We start from the raw sequence: 15,275 nt of genomic DNA, 5'->3' as shown, positions 1-15,275 counted from the left end.
CATGGTGATAGAAGATCCAATTCCCCCTATCCTGAGTAGTGCTGGCATTCCCATAAGGAGAGGCTTAGGGAACATCTAGCTGGGATCACTCATGTGCAGGCTCTCAGGGGTAGGAAGGACCTGCTGAGATGTGGCAGCTGGATCCAAAATTCTCAGTCAGTGCAATGTGTTGCCTCCTAAGGTCTTTGTTAATCCTAGAAGTTATTGAAAATATGAGGAATAGGACATGGAAAGTCAAGTAAGACTTCACAAACTCTGTTTTTTGTGTATTTTTGCTCAATGCTGTATACATGCCCATAGATTTGGTGCCCACTCTGAAAATAAGTCAGAGCAGGACATGCTGTTCTAGAGGAACATTTCAAGGAGCAAATGTGTTGCTCTGATAGAAAGTGGCAAAAATCAACTATTTTTGCACCTAGAGAATAAACCCAGGGCATTACTAGCTCTGAATTTTTTTCTCCTTTAAGGCAGTTGTTTAGAGAAAAAGCTTAATTGTTCTGTGGCCTTTGAGGTGGGGAGCATCCTACTATTCCCTTTGAATAACATTCTGTGAAATAAATATGCTGCCTGTTGGCTCAGCCAGTGAGATTTGTCACACATACACATGTGAAAGGTATTTCAAAGGCTTTATCTGTCAGTTTTGAAAACTATTTCCCCTCATTGTACCTTCCTGGCAATTAAGAGTGCCTGATTTCCACGATAGCAATTTCATCTATTGTCTTGAGAATCAGGTGGATATGACGTCTGCATTTTTGTCTTTCCTCTTAAATGGACAAGAGTTCCTGGCTTGTACAAAAACAAGAGATTTCAGACTAAAGTCATTCCAGTCTTGACTTCTGAAGCACCAGGGGAGCAATGGTGTTGTAGGCTAGAGGTGGAAACTGGAGGAGTTTCTTTCTCATGTGCAAGAGGAGTCTCGCACAGAAGAAGGTATATTCATTTCTAATTAAGCCAGTGATAAAACTGTAGATGGTTTTATACTGGCAGATCTTACTGGATTGTATTCTGATTTGTTAGTGGCACCTGCTCCATTAGAATTGGGGGAAACTCCATCTGCAGTTCAGAACAGAGTGGGAGGTGGACAGGGACTGATGGGAACCTTGCCTCTTTTCTCTGCCTGCTTTGTAAAGCAAAAGGGTTAACAAAGATCAGCAGTATCTGATTTGCCACAATAACACTGTGCATGCACCAAAAATACAGTAGCAAGTGTGTATTCTGAGAATAATAATGCCTACTGTTTCCTTCACCATTCTTTGTAGTGTCATTCCCATGCAGTTGGCACTTCTGAGCTATCTTGCAGCCTTATGTCAGTTTGGGATTTGCAGCATTATATTAGACTGAGTTATAAAATAGATCTTTCTTTTCCTGTGTTGTGTATGAGTCAAACTCTATGTTTATTTATGTGGCTGTGAGTTGGACCTACATAACTAAGAGCATAAAAAGTATGTGTCTATACCTGATATCTCAATTTGTCTTTACAAAATGCAGTCTAGTCTTTAATTGGAGAATTCCTTTAGGAAAAGGTGTGTCTGGTCTTCTAGCATTAATATATTAACTTTGGTATATTTAAGCTTCTCTAGTTGCTTATATGATCACTGAAATTAATTCCCTTAGATGGAGCTCCCTGAGCTTTCATTAGTAACACTTGATGTTTTGCCACTGAACCCATGTAGTTCACAATCTGCATGACCCTCCTATCGTATTATTAATTATTATTTTTAAAGGCCTGGTCATCCTGGAGGTAGTTTATAGACATATAGAAAACAAAGACTGATGTTCTGGTTGTAGAAAGGAGGAGGCAATGCTAAAACTGATTTTGTTGAATGAAAATTTTCACCCTGGGTCTCTAATCTCAGCAAGATTTCCTCCCTTTCCTTCTTGCCCCTTATCTCAAGCATTTTATCACTCTGAAATCAGTGGATTATGTGGTTACAATGGTCTGCCAAGCAAACCTGCTGGCTGGTGCAAAACTTGTATGTTCTTTCTTTCCCATTGTGGCTGTTTGGGTGCAAATCTTGTGCTGCAGGGGTGACTTCTACTGGAGCCAGCTTGGCTGAGCCAGTCTGGGGTGCATCTTCACATCAGGTTGGCTGAGAAATAATGCTGTGTGTTGAAGGGCTTTGTGTGCAGGGTGTTAGCTGAGGGGAAATGGGATATGGGTCTGTGTTGGGTTGCATTTCCCATAGAGGTAGCTGACTTCCATGCCCTGAGAAGTGAAAATGCAGGCAAAGAGTAATTAATAGCTCTCCTAGATTACCTAGCTAAAGCAGGATGGAGGGCAGCTGAATTACCATAACTGTCTGCATGGGTTATGGCTTTTTGAAATGTTGCAGAGCCTCAATAATAGTTTTCTTTATAAAGAAAGGATAGAAAGTGATGAGGAGTTGTGAAACAGACTGTGTCTCAAATGAAGAATATTCTAAGCTATCTCTTTCATTTTTAACAGATGCTCCTCTTGACAGTGCTGCAAACAAACCTACTGCTGGCCACTGTAATCACAGGTAGGAAAACCGGTTTGGCCTAGAATATATTTGCACTATTTTTCTTGTGAGATATGAGCCCCCCTTCCCCTTTTTGTACTGACTCTCACCATGCTGAAGGCATCAATAAAGTAATTATTTTTGTCTGTTTACCTAGAAACAGGCACTGTGTTGAGTCCCAAACACACCCTGAATTCAGGGACATTTGACTGCACAGAATATGGGGCTTTCCTAGTGCCCTATAGGCTTTAGTGGGCTTGCAGGCAGGCACAAATGAACACATGGCATTCCTCAAAGGATCAGAACTTAAATTACTCATGCAAGGTTTGGGCTGGTGGAAACAAAGTAAAAAAAGGCATTTCAGTAATGCATATAATAATTTAAAAAAAGCTGTGATCCTATGGACTGCCATGCTAGGCTTACAGTCTGCCTAGAAGCCACCAGGACATCAGTGGGGATAAATTCCAGCAGAGAAATTCCTGAACTGCAAAATGATTGTGTTAAATTGCAGGTTAATGTTGTGTTTTGATACCTAGGGTTATCAGGGGTTTCACTTCAGGAGTCATCAGTTGCCCGTTGCAGCCTTTTTGGGAATGACCACATCAAAACATTTGATGGTTCCTTGTACAATTTTGCTGGGTACTGCAGCTACCTCCTTGCTGGGGATTGTCACAAGCACTCCTTCACGCTCTTAGGTGAGTCTGAGCTGGGTTCCATCACTGGGAAAAAAGACAAATAGTTCCCCTTTGTCAGATAGGATGGACCACTGCATAAAAGGGGTCTTGGTTGGGGTTTTTTTGTTTGTTTGTTTGTCTGTGGGTTGTATTGGGTTTTTTTTTAGGCTTGTTTTGGAAAGTGGGATTATTTCTGGGGCTTCTGTTATCCCTGGTACATTCTGGTAACGTAGCTCGTACATAAATAAGCTGCTGAGAAGCAGGGATTTTCTTGCTACTCCTACTAAAAAGAAGACCTTTACTAATTTTGTATTTTTCAGGGAGATATGGCTGAGTTAAAGCTGAGTCCAGGAATAAGAGCTATACAACTCTTTAGAATGAATTTTATCTGTATTCTAAACACACACCAGTAAGAAAAAATCCCACCTTCTAGGACAGAAGACCTTGGAATTAGCATAGGCCTCTGGAGAGTTATTCTTGGGCATAGAAGTGATGATATATGTACCAAAACTGTATGTGACTTTCATACCAACTGCTTTGGTAGATGTTTTTATATTTACTAATAACTGTTCTGTGTTGGTCATAGTTTAAAATAAGTCTTTACTGGCCATAAATTGTCTTCCTGAGTCCCAGAACTAAGAGTATTTGGTTGTGTTTCATATCCTCAGGTGATTACCAGGATGGGGACAAAATTGGTTTCTCTTTGTATCTCGGAGAATATTTCAGTCTTCGCCTCTCTTTAGATGGAGTTGCGATGCAGGAAGAAAAAAGGTACCTGTAGGAACTATTATTCTAGCAGAAAACAACCTGATGGGTTGTGTGTCATATGCTGAGAATTTCCTGTTTTTTCTCCACAGGGTTTCCATACCTTTTGCTTCCAATGGTATATTTATAGAGAAGGAGGCAGGTTATTATAAAATATCCAGCGATGAGCACGGCTTTGTGGTGAAGATTGATGCCAGTGGAAACATTCAGATACTCCTTCAAGAAAAGCACTATAATAAGACCTGTGGGTTGTGTGGCAATTTTAATAAATTCCTTGAGGATGACTTCAGAACTCGGGAAGGTAAGGTTACCACTAACTGATTGTATGTTAATGGATGCTGTGCACACTTTTCCTGATTCAACAAAGATGTTGCTGATCCAGCAAGATGTTTCTACAGAACCTGTCAGGTACCTCAACTTGGTGAGCTGAAAAGCTGTCTAAGTTCTTTCATCTTCCTTTCTCCTGAAAGGAAATGGCAGTCACATCTCATTCCTGAGGAAAGCCCAGGCATCTGAACGCAGCATGTTTAGAAACCTGGAAACTTTCAAATGCAAAGATAAAGCTACAGGTTAATTCATGTGGGGAGACTGGCTAGAAGAAGACCCAGTAAAAAAGCTGTGTGAAATACCCATTGATTCCACATCTAATTTTTCATGAATTAGCCAAGAGGTAGTAAGAATAGATAGTGTGAAAATAGAAAGATGAAACAGCAGAAGATTAAATTCCTGCTGCTTGCAGGTTTGGCGTGGGATGCTGTTCTATAAAGGGGTTACTTTTAATGACATTGCACCACCTATAAGGGCTGTTGGATGGGGGGTGCACCTTATATCACAGCAGCTCCTGGTGAGAATGAGAGGCAAGACCATCTTTGCTGCTCAGTACACCTTTGTGTGAAGATTCAGAGTTTCTGAAAAGCCCTGAATGCGACTTTAAGGCATTGGTCTTGATTTGTGGTATTTCAGAGTGTCTTTTAATTCTGAGTGCTTACCTGAAGAGGAGAGGTTTGAAGTTAGTTAATACATTAATATATTAGATTGATAATATGAAGTGTGCATTAAAAATAAATAATACTGAAAATAGAAAGGGAGGCAAAGCAGCTTGGAAAGGAGCCTGGCAGTGCTCCAGAGATGTGTCCTATTGGCACTCAGGATACATAAGCATAACTTCAGTGTACAGAAAAAAAAAGAGATCTCATGGTGTGTTAAAATGATTAATCTGTCCTTCAGCAATGTAAACAATAAGAAACAAACTCTGGTCACGAAACTGCTTGCCAGGGCTCGGATCCCTTGATGTCTGAATGAGATGAAATAGGAAGTTTATAGCTTTTTCTTGAGACAGTAAATAGTAGTAAGGCCCTTAGAAAAAGCAGAAATAAAAAGGAGACTGTAATGCTTTGGATTATTCAAATGTACAAAAGGCCCCTCTGCTGCTCATGTTTAAATGTGTTTCATGCTGTATTTAGAACGAATACATTGTTTTACATGCTGGAGGCTGTATCTTCCCTCTTAAAAAAAACAGTCCATTCACAGCCACAGATTTTGGAATGTAATAAAGTCCATGACAGGGTCCCTGCTTGGAGGAGCTGTAAAATAATAGAGGTGACAGAGAAAATGTGTTTTCTGTGTCTCTTACAGAAGTCAGGGATCTTCTCATGTTTACCCACCTGTGTGGATACACAGATCTGTGATTTTAGCCTGAAGAATAGAACTGTGTCAGAAATTCTGCCAGTTTTTCCAGTAATACAAAAGACCTTTCATTTAAACTAATTTAGAAGGAATTAGACTGAATTATGTTTGAATTTGTTGTATCAGTGAGGGACGTCACTACACCCACGCACTGTTTGTCTCCTTGGCAGCTCTGCTGGTTCAGTGGAGCATTTTTTAACTTGCTGCAAGTAAATCAGTTATGGAATAATTCAGATCACTTCTTTTTTGTTTGCTTTTTAATATACTGTTGAATCTAGCTTCCAGGTGGGGGGCAACACAAACAGCTGGGAGAGGTAATATTTTTTTAAACAGAGAAAGTAGGCAGCCTCTTGGGAGCCTGTGAAGCATTTTACCCTTTTCCTTTCACTGAAAGGATCAAGAGTTGTTCTCCTTTCAGGCTGATTAGATCTCCTGAAGGTCAGCCTATCCAAGGAAGGTGAGCTTGGTGTAAGGACTTAGTGATCTGACAACAGTGAAGGGTTGCCTTAAGGTTGCCAGCAGGCTGAACTGTCCTGTTGGTGTGTCCATTGCTTCCTGTTAAAACCTGGAATTTATCAAATTGAGGCCTCAGTTCTAATAAATCACATTTCTGGGATGGATTTTTGTTGGTAAGAGATGCGTTAAGATCTTTGAGCTTCAGAATAACATGCAGTGGAAACAAATGAAAATATGATTTTTCCATATTTTAGGGAAAGAAAGTATTGTGGTTTAAGAACACAGTTAATCTGATTTTTCCCTTAAGAAAGTGGAATATAATATAGAACTTCATTGATTACATCTGAATTGTTTTTAGGGTGGTGGTGAAAGAAGAGGCAAAGCACCTGTTCTGTAAGTGGATATTACCACTTACAGCAAGTAAATAAAGGAGGCATGAACAGAAGGGTGTTTAAAACTTAATGAACGCTGTAATTGCTTTTCTTTTCTCTTGATATATTTATATATCTGTTCTATAATCTATTTAAACGTGCTGTTATCATGATGCTCTTATGACTCCTTGCTGTGTTTTTAGTGTGGAAGTGGAGACTGATGAAAATCTGATGAGAGAATAACACACATTGTTTCTGTGTACACTTTGGATGCTCAGCTGTTGAGGTCTGGAGCTCTGAATGATGAGAACAAAAATTACCCTGGTAAATTAACACTGGTGTGACTGAGCTTTGAAGGCCTTAGGTGTTAGTTCTTGAACCCCCCAAAAAAGTCTCTCCAGTAGGTTTTGGAGTTCATAGAATATCCTGAGTTGAAAGGGACCCAGCAAGTTGAAAGGATCAGCAAGTCCTGGCCCTGCACAGGACACCCCAACAATCCCACTATGTTGTCCAAATGCATCTTGAGCTCTGGCAGCCTTGGGGCTGTGATGATTTCCCAGGGGAGCCTGTTCAGTGCCCCACCACCCTATGGGGGAAGAACCTTTTCCCAAAGTTGCAGACCCACTGCCCTTCAGACAGGCTGGGGTGCCATTGACTGCCATTGACATGGTTCCTGCAATAGCTCATCCTGTGGAGAAGTGCTCATGTCCTGTCCAGACTGACAAACAACATTGATTTTATTCTATGGACTTGCTTGTTTATTGGAAGCAAAACCGAGCTAAAACTTGAGAGTTTGTTCTCACACTTTAAGCATAACTAAAATATAAAATGAAATGTCTCAGAAGCTTTCTAGGGTTTTTGTTTAGTCTTTTGTCTGTTTGTTTTTCTCCTAGACCCTAATGAAGGGTTTCCTCTCTTTCTTGACAGATAAGGTCTGGTCCTTTATTGCCATTCTGTGAAGGCTTCTAAGACTTGCCAGTTGATTAGGCTCTGCTTTCTGACCTCAACATGCACTTCTAACTGGTTGACAGCCTTTGCTCATACCAGAAACATGAAGCTGAGTTCTTTCTAGATGCTCAGATACCTATTTGACCACCTTCAGCCCATGTGCTTTATTCAGGATCTGGGATTGAAGGTAGATCTTTCTGTTGTGAGGAGTGTGGCTGCATCACTAGGCTGTAGAGTTCTGGAGGGGGTTCTTTCCCTCTCCTGTTCGATAGTACCGATTTTACATTAATTGAACTGGAGAGGGCAGGAAAGATTTTGCAGCCTGTGACTTTGCTATTTCATATCATTAATTTGATGCAAACTATGAATCAATTTTTGGGCAGCCTTACCAATAGTTTTGCCGGTCTGGAATAATGTAAACCTATGTAAAAAAAGTCCCCAAAACAACAAACAAAAAAAATCACCCTCACCTCCCCCCCGCCCCCCGCCCCGCCTCTCCATTGCTTGATAAATAACCAACATGTGAAAGTTGGTTATTTACTGACTGAGACTCCATTTACCAATTAAGACACACAGGACTATAGTGTCTTGACCAAATTTCTGCATTTATTTTTATAGATGAGTTAACAGAGCCAGAGAGAGTTATCTGATGGGCCTGTGGCCATTTGGAAAATCTACAGGAGGTCCAGGGAAGGAGGTCAGGGTTCCTGGGTTCCTGCTTCCCACTCCATTCCCAGAGCATGAGGTGGTTTTTCCTGATGCTTTGCTTGCCTGACCATCAGTGTCAAAGTAAACAAGCTAGTGCCAGTTTCAGATTTCTGAAAGAACTGTTGATTGGAGGCTCAGATAATCATAGTGAACAAGGATTTTGCTGTGAAGAGTGGCCATCACCAATCTGAAAATTGTTCTGAAGGGAGACAGATGTGAGGGCAGCAATTGAAGCACTAAAGGCATAGTCCAGCAGAACACCCCTGGAGACCCTCCACCCCTGGAGGCTGCTCAGGTAGTGGGGGAGTGGCCCTCTCCTCAAAGACCTCTGCAAGGTCACAGATGTCATGATGTGTCTGGGGTGTTAGCAGCAGGTGGGATTCATGTTGTCCTTTAATATCTGCCTCCTGAACCCATCTTGCATGCTACAAGGAGATTCCACCCTAGCTGGCTGCCTGGGGGTCTCGCTTTTGAGGAGCCAGTTTACCTGCTGGGTTCCGTACTGTGGTCCATATCACGCATCTGATCGTCCCTTCTTCAAGCACTTCTGTCCAAATCCTTTGTTTTCATTACATTTTGTGACAACTTCTGTTTTCCACACATTTCCTGCAAGTCTTAGGCAAAACCAGTGTTTTAGCCAAAGTCCACCCAGGCTGCATGGAGGCCTTCTGGGTGTAGGGCTCTGATGAGCCCTATGAGGGAGTTGTTTTGTTGCTTCTGCAGATTCTTGGGTGCTTCCAGAAAGAAGAGGTGACCACAGAAAGGACAGAAGGCAAAACAAAACTCTGCTCTGCAAGAGATGAGAGCAGTCCCACTGTGTGGTTTATGTTGACAGCATACCTGCCCACTTAAACCCCAGATTAGTTTTTAGGCTGTTGTGTTGTCCCTTCCATTGCCTTTCCTCTTCTCCCTTCTCAAGTTGTTCAGCAGAAGGAAATGGAGGTGTCAGGTGGGAAAGGCCAGGGATGTTGGCAGCTTCTCTCCCCTCTACCCAGAGCAGTCAGATGTGTTAGGGATATTTGTCTCTCCCCATTTTTCTTCCTGAATCTTCATCAAATAAGTGAAGTATTTAGGTTGGAAAAGACATCCAGGATTATTGACTCCAACTTTTTAGAGATCACCACCTTGTCAACTAAACCAGAACGCTGAGTGTCACGTCCAGTCATTTCTTGAGCACTTACAGGGGTGGTGACTCCACCACCCTGCTCAGCAGCCTGTTCCAATGTTTGACAATCCTCTCAATGAAGAAATTCTTCCTGGTGTCCAACCTGAACCTCCCCTGGTGCAGCTTGAGGCCATTTCTTCTCATCCTGTCCTTTGTTCCCTGGGAGTAAGGGAAGAGCCTGATTCTCACTTGCCTGCACCCTCCTGTCAGGGAATTGTGCAGAGCCAGAAAGTCCCCCCTGAGCCTCCTTTTCTCCAGGCTGAGCCCCTCAGCTGTTCCTCACATGACTGGCTCTCCAGACCCTTCACTTGAAGTGTGACTCATAGAATGCAGCAAACAAAGACTTAAAACCACACAGTGCAAATGTTGCGTAAAAGAACTGCATAAGAGGTATAAATTTACAAGCACTGCAGAAGAAAAAAAAATAATGGAAGGAGAGAAATGAAAAAACAAGTGACCAGTATTTTAGGGCCAACAGTTGTCCTGACCTTCAAACCTTAGCCTGTGGGTGAGGGAGCCCCAGGGGTAGCTACCAGCTGGAATTCTGGCATGGATGTGCATCCCGGGCTGGAGAAACATGGCTTCAGAGCAGAGCCCAGCTCCTGTTTACACACCTGCTAGGGAAAGGCTGCCTTACTGCAAACAAAAGGGAATCTGGCACCTTGCTTCTCCTCAGGCTGGCTTGCATTGCTGCTTTAATGTTTATAATATGTGGTAAGCTAAAGGGTTGTGTTCTTCTTGTTGCTGCATTTCTTTTCTTCTTCTGAGTCCTGTCTGCATAGATGAAAATTTTCTTTTATCCCCTTTCCCTGGGAGTCCTTTGCTATGTGCTGTGGGCCTGATACATGCTACCTTTAAAAGCCCCTAATTTCTAGTTTACAAAAAAGTCTCCAGGTCTTAATACCTCTGCCTTAGCATTCTCAGTGCAGTTTTCATGACTACTCCATAGTTTAGGAAGAGTTTTAGTGGTCTATATATTCCTTGTATTAGTACTAAACAGGGAGCTCAATGGAATCTTTATTATCTATACATGTATATATTATTAAATAGTCTATAGGTATATTTGGGAAGAATTTCTTTTCATTTCTTTTGGTTTTCAGATACAGCCAGGCTTGTATTTCAATATATCCTCTGCATAAGGTCTTGAGAATGCATTAACACTGGCAATTGATATTCTCACAGGCAATGCATTAACACTGGCAATTGATATTCTCACAGGCATCACAATGGGGTTTAAAATTTTTTTTTTAAAAAGTAAAAAAAAAAATATAAAAAAATTAAAAAAAATACAAAAAAAAGGGTCACAGATTTTTTTAGTAGCAGGTACCCACACTAGGAAGCCAGAGATAGTCCTGGAACTAGCAAGGCCATGGGTGGCAAAAGAGGGTGGAGGAAACATTCCCTCTCTGGGAGGATCCCCCTTCTCAGAAGGATGGAGCAAGAGCAGCAGAGAGGTGGTTTGCATCTCCTGGGAAGTCACAGCCATACAAACTCGTTCAGCTTTGCTTTAATGCAAAATTGATGCAAATTTTGGTAAGCCTGGGCCAGGAGCTGCTTGTCCTGGGACAGAGAAGCATGTTTCAGGACATCTTACCCAGGAAGAGGATGGGCCCAAACCATGATGGTGCATATTAAGCTTCTTTGCACACAAGATTTAGTTTTGGACAGGAGAAAAATCAAGGCTAGCTAGGATCAAGAGTGCTAATGCTTTCTTCAATTAGGGAAAGCAGATGGGTTTGTTTGTCTCTCTAATATGTTTTGTGTTTTATTGACAACTTTTAAGTGGTAAGAAGATGTGCAGGCATGCTTTGGCTCCTGCAGATCGTAGCTGACCAGCAGCAACTCCTACCATGTTCATGCAGGCATGAAGGAGGTGGGAGCTGCTTTCTGCAGGCTTTAGTCTGTCCTTGAATGTAGAGACGACCTTAGCAGAACAAAATCCATATCACTGATAGTGGCTTTCCTACAGTCAATCTGTTTGGAATAAAAATCCATTTGATACAACAGTTTATATTTTTAAAGAGAGCTTTTGGCAGACTATCACCAATAATGCCCACCTGTTGCTAAAACCCCTCAAACAGCCGTGTTGCTTCTCCTCTTCTTCATTCCCAGGGACCCTGGTGGGGAACAGTTACGATTTTGCCAACTCCTGGGCTTTGCACAGTGAAAACAAGCACTGCAAGAGAGTGCAGACTCCAAGCAACACCTGCAACATTTCATCTGATATGGCAGAGAAGGTTGGTGCTGCAAGATGCCATTCTGGTTTCAGTCCTCCCCTACCTGAAAGGCAACTTGCCTGCCCTTTGGCAGAAGAACAGAAATCACAGACTATTCTGATTTGGAAGGGATCCACAAAGATCACTTAGTCCAACTCCTGGCCCTGTACAGGACAGCTCCAAAATTCTACCCCTGGGGCTACCCTACTATTCCCTGGGGAGCCTGTTCAGTCCTCCAGCACCCCCTGGGGGAAGAACCTTTTCTGATATCCAACCTAAATTGGATTGTTATCTATCTACCTACCTACCTATAACCATCTTCCTCTTCCCCCCACCCCAACCATTAAACAGACAAAGGGAACATCAGCTCGTTTGAGGCTGAAGTGTGAATTACTGCCAAAGAAATGATGATGTTACTTGGGAAAGGTGTGTTTCAGTGATTCTTGCAGAATGAGGAATTAGTTAATTCCCTTTCTGATTCCCCAACAGGGAAGCATCAGTTCTGAAGCCTCTGTGGGCACTGCCTCCCCAATGGTATTTGTGAATTTATTGCAGTTTATATACTTGGGAATCAGCAGAGGAGGGAGATGCTCCAGCCAGGCTGTTTTTGACAGAGGAGATGTTTTCTGTTGGTATTCCAAAAACCCTGTGTCACCAGGCTATTTTCCTTCCCAGGAGGAAGTTCCTTCAGCTACGTGTACAGATAGTAGTGCTGATTTAGTGAAGAAACACAGAACTGTTTGCCTTGGCCAACTCTGCGACCCCCTCTGCTGCATCAACCTTTTTCTTCTTGTCTTTTATAAGTACAAACAAGTTTCCTGTTTCCCTTAGACAGAGTGTGGATGCAGGCAGATGGTCACCAGCTCAGGGAAGAAAGTAGCTTTGAATATTTACTGAAGCATGTGATGTTAACAGGTTATGACTGTCGTGGTAAATTGAGCCTTCATCCCTTGAGGGGTTACAACTGATTCCATGTACTCTCTTGTAAATCAGAATGATTTCCTGGGTGCCAGGTTTAGATTTATACCAGAGTGACTGAGGCTGAAATGTAGTTGTTAGTTTCTCACTATTCAAGTCCTGTAGACAGGTATTTGCTAAACTAGACACAAATAGCTTCTCAAGAGTAGTAGCACTTCCTGGAATATATCTACTCTCCAGCTAACCTGGATGCTGGTTTCTTAGCTCCCTGGGAAAGGCTAACTAAGAGTTGGACAAGTTGCAGAGTTCTGACTCTTTATACTTCCATTAAGATGTTGGATGGGGATGCTTCAGATGTGTTGTGAAATTCAGTGAAGGATGTTCATGCTCAGCAGTTCAGCCTCACTACCTGCAAAACTGGCTGAGGAATTATAGCAGTGATTTCACGTTGGAAATCTCCAGCTGATGTTTCTTGCTTGGGCAGAGGTGGTGTGTGGGGGGTGTTTCTGTCATGGCTGGGGCAGACTGAACACCTGACTTGAGTAAAGATGTGTTGTGCCAAGCACCAAAGCATGAGAGTTCCAACCTGGCTTAGGCTTTTTTAGGGACTGGGTTGCTCAACAGGACAGGGAGCTGCTGGAGCCAGGCCAGAGCAGGGACACCAAGGGGATCAGAGGGATGGAGCAGCTCTGCTGGGAGGAAAGGCTAAGGGAACTGGGATTGTTCAGACTGGAGAAGAGAAGGGTTTGGGGTGACCTCATTGTGGCCTTGCAGGGAAGGTGCCTGAAGGGAGCCCACAGGAAAGATGGAGAGAGACTCTGGACAAGGGTCAGGAGTGACAGGACAAGGGGGAATGGCTTCACACTGACAGAGAGCAGGGTTAGATTGGATATTGGGAAGAAATTGTTCCCTATGAGGATGGTGAGGCCCTGACACAGGTTTCCCAGAGAAGCTGTGGCTGCTCCATCCCTGGCAGTGTCCAAGGCCAGGTTGGATGGGGCTCTGGGCAACCTGGGCTAGTGGAAGGTGTCCCTGCCCATGGCAGAGGTGTGGAGCTATGTAATCTTTAAGGTCCCTTCCAACCCAAACCATCTTATGATTTTTTAAACCTGGTTACAGCTCTAGAGAAAGGGTAGTTCTTGTGACTGGTTGTTGTCCCTGGAATTTTATCTGTTCAGGCGAGTTTAGAAAGTGTCAACATTGCAGCTGGGGAGTGGCATACAGGGTGGAATCCAGTCTGTAGGGTCACGTACAACTAATTTGGATTTTATACAGATGCTGTTAAATATTGATGCTTTGTTGATAAAATTTTCTTTCCCACAGACTGAATGAAATTATATTCTCTGATGTGAGTTCATAAGCTCACAGCATTTAACACTGCATTAATTTATTCACTGTGCAAGAATAAACACAGCACTATTAACAGAACTCTGACCAAACAAGTGTCTGCTGAAGAATGTAGGGCTTTTTAATAGTGTGCTTTGTTTGCTTGCCTCAGCTTCAGGAATGTAAATCTCCTTGGTCTCCCAGCCTCCCTCCCTGCCAGGCAGTCAGCTGTTAGGTGAGGGAAACAACAGCTCTGCTTCAAGGCACTCCTCCCACCCCAGTGCCCCCACACTGGGTAGGTCTGTGGTTTTCTTTACCCTCTCTATCTGCCCCCCCCCTCCCTGGCCAACAGCATCCTTGGGAGAGATGGCTTCTGGCTTCTTTCAGCAGGAATTGTAATGACAGGATGAGGGGAAATGGCTTCACAATGACAGAGAGCAGATTTAGATTGGATATTAAGGAGAGAAATTCTTTGCTATGAGAATGGTTGGGCCCTGGCACAGGTTGCCCAGAGGAGCTGTGGCTGCCCCATCCCTGGAAGTGCCCAAGGCCAGCTTGGATGGGGCTCTGGGTAATGTGGGATAGTGGAAAGTGTCCCTGCCCATAGCAGGGGGGTTGGAATGAGATGATCCTTAAGATCCCTTCCAACTCAAACCACTGTATGATTCTACGCAGTGGAATCAGAAAGCCCTGCTGTCCCTTTATCTTTAAATCCTAACAAATGTTGAAAAATATTTTTTTTGAACTTTCTGTCTTGTTTAATGGCTCTGTGTGTCAGCTGAAAAGTCTTGAACCAGCTCCCACTCTTACCCCACTGTTGCCAGGGCCTTTCCCTGCCCTCCACCTCTAAAACACACACACACTTAGTGTGATTAGCTGCCTTGCCTCAGGATCCAGAGAGCACTCCAAACTGGGCAGTGTTGGAGGGAGGAAGAAAGCCTTCCTACCATGCCCTGCCAGCTGATGTTTAGTTTCCCAAAAGGAGCCTCACTGCATTGTCTGATCCTTTTTTTCACTGGTTTAGGCTGTTCAACAAAGTACTGCAATTTAACAGGCTCTAAGATGACCAACAGCATGGGAAACATGGATTTGAAAGTATAAATGGGTGATCTGGAAAAGGAAGGCAACGAGGCAGCCTTGAAAACAAAAATGTGTATGGTTTAAAGTATTGCAACTGACTACTGTGTTCTTATTCGTTACCTTTATTTTGTAGATTTCACTTCTAATAGAAATGATGTGTGGTGGCCAGAGGTCACTGTATTATTTCCTTTTTTCTTCTCTTATTAGGAAATTATACCTATAGTACGTTAGATGTGAAAATTAGTGAAATTAAAATTCAGCTAATTTCTGCTTTTGCTGAAATTCAGCTCTTACTGCAGTTGGTAAGGAACAGTTCCCCCACTATCCTATTAAATACTTCCATATGTAATAAAGAAATAGCAGTCATTCCCAGATCTGAAAACAAGTAGAAATTTTAGCTTTGGACCATAATTCATCATGGTTGGGGTCCAGCCCTGTCCCTGGATGTGTTCAAGACCAGGTTAGGTGCAGCAACTTGCCCT

General features: G+C 42.8%; 1 protein-coding gene across 1 annotated transcript in view; it reads left to right on the top strand.

Annotated features, from left to right (window-relative positions):
- The first annotated feature begins 850 nt into the window (after positions 1-850).
- VWF (von Willebrand factor) overlaps positions 851-15,275 on the top strand; it is a 120,040-nt gene continuing 105,615 nt past the window's right edge. The window contains exons 1-6 of the mRNA XM_053942494.1: positions 851-930; positions 2,447-2,501; positions 3,017-3,175; positions 3,823-3,925; positions 4,012-4,220; positions 11,366-11,490. Of these exons, the coding sequence (XP_053798469.1) occupies positions 901-930; positions 2,447-2,501; positions 3,017-3,175; positions 3,823-3,925; positions 4,012-4,220; positions 11,366-11,490 (681 nt within the window). The 5' untranslated portion in view covers positions 851-900. The remainder of the gene's footprint in view (positions 931-2,446; positions 2,502-3,016; positions 3,176-3,822; positions 3,926-4,011; positions 4,221-11,365; positions 11,491-15,275) is intronic.

Source organism: Vidua chalybeata, chromosome 5 (genome assembly GCF_026979565.1).
Source record: "Vidua chalybeata isolate OUT-0048 chromosome 5, bVidCha1 merged haplotype, whole genome shotgun sequence".
Taxonomy (NCBI): domain Eukaryota; kingdom Metazoa; phylum Chordata; class Aves; order Passeriformes; family Viduidae; genus Vidua; species Vidua chalybeata.
The sequence above is the reverse complement of the archived record's forward strand: the minus strand, read 5'-3'. Positions and strand labels throughout refer to the sequence as shown.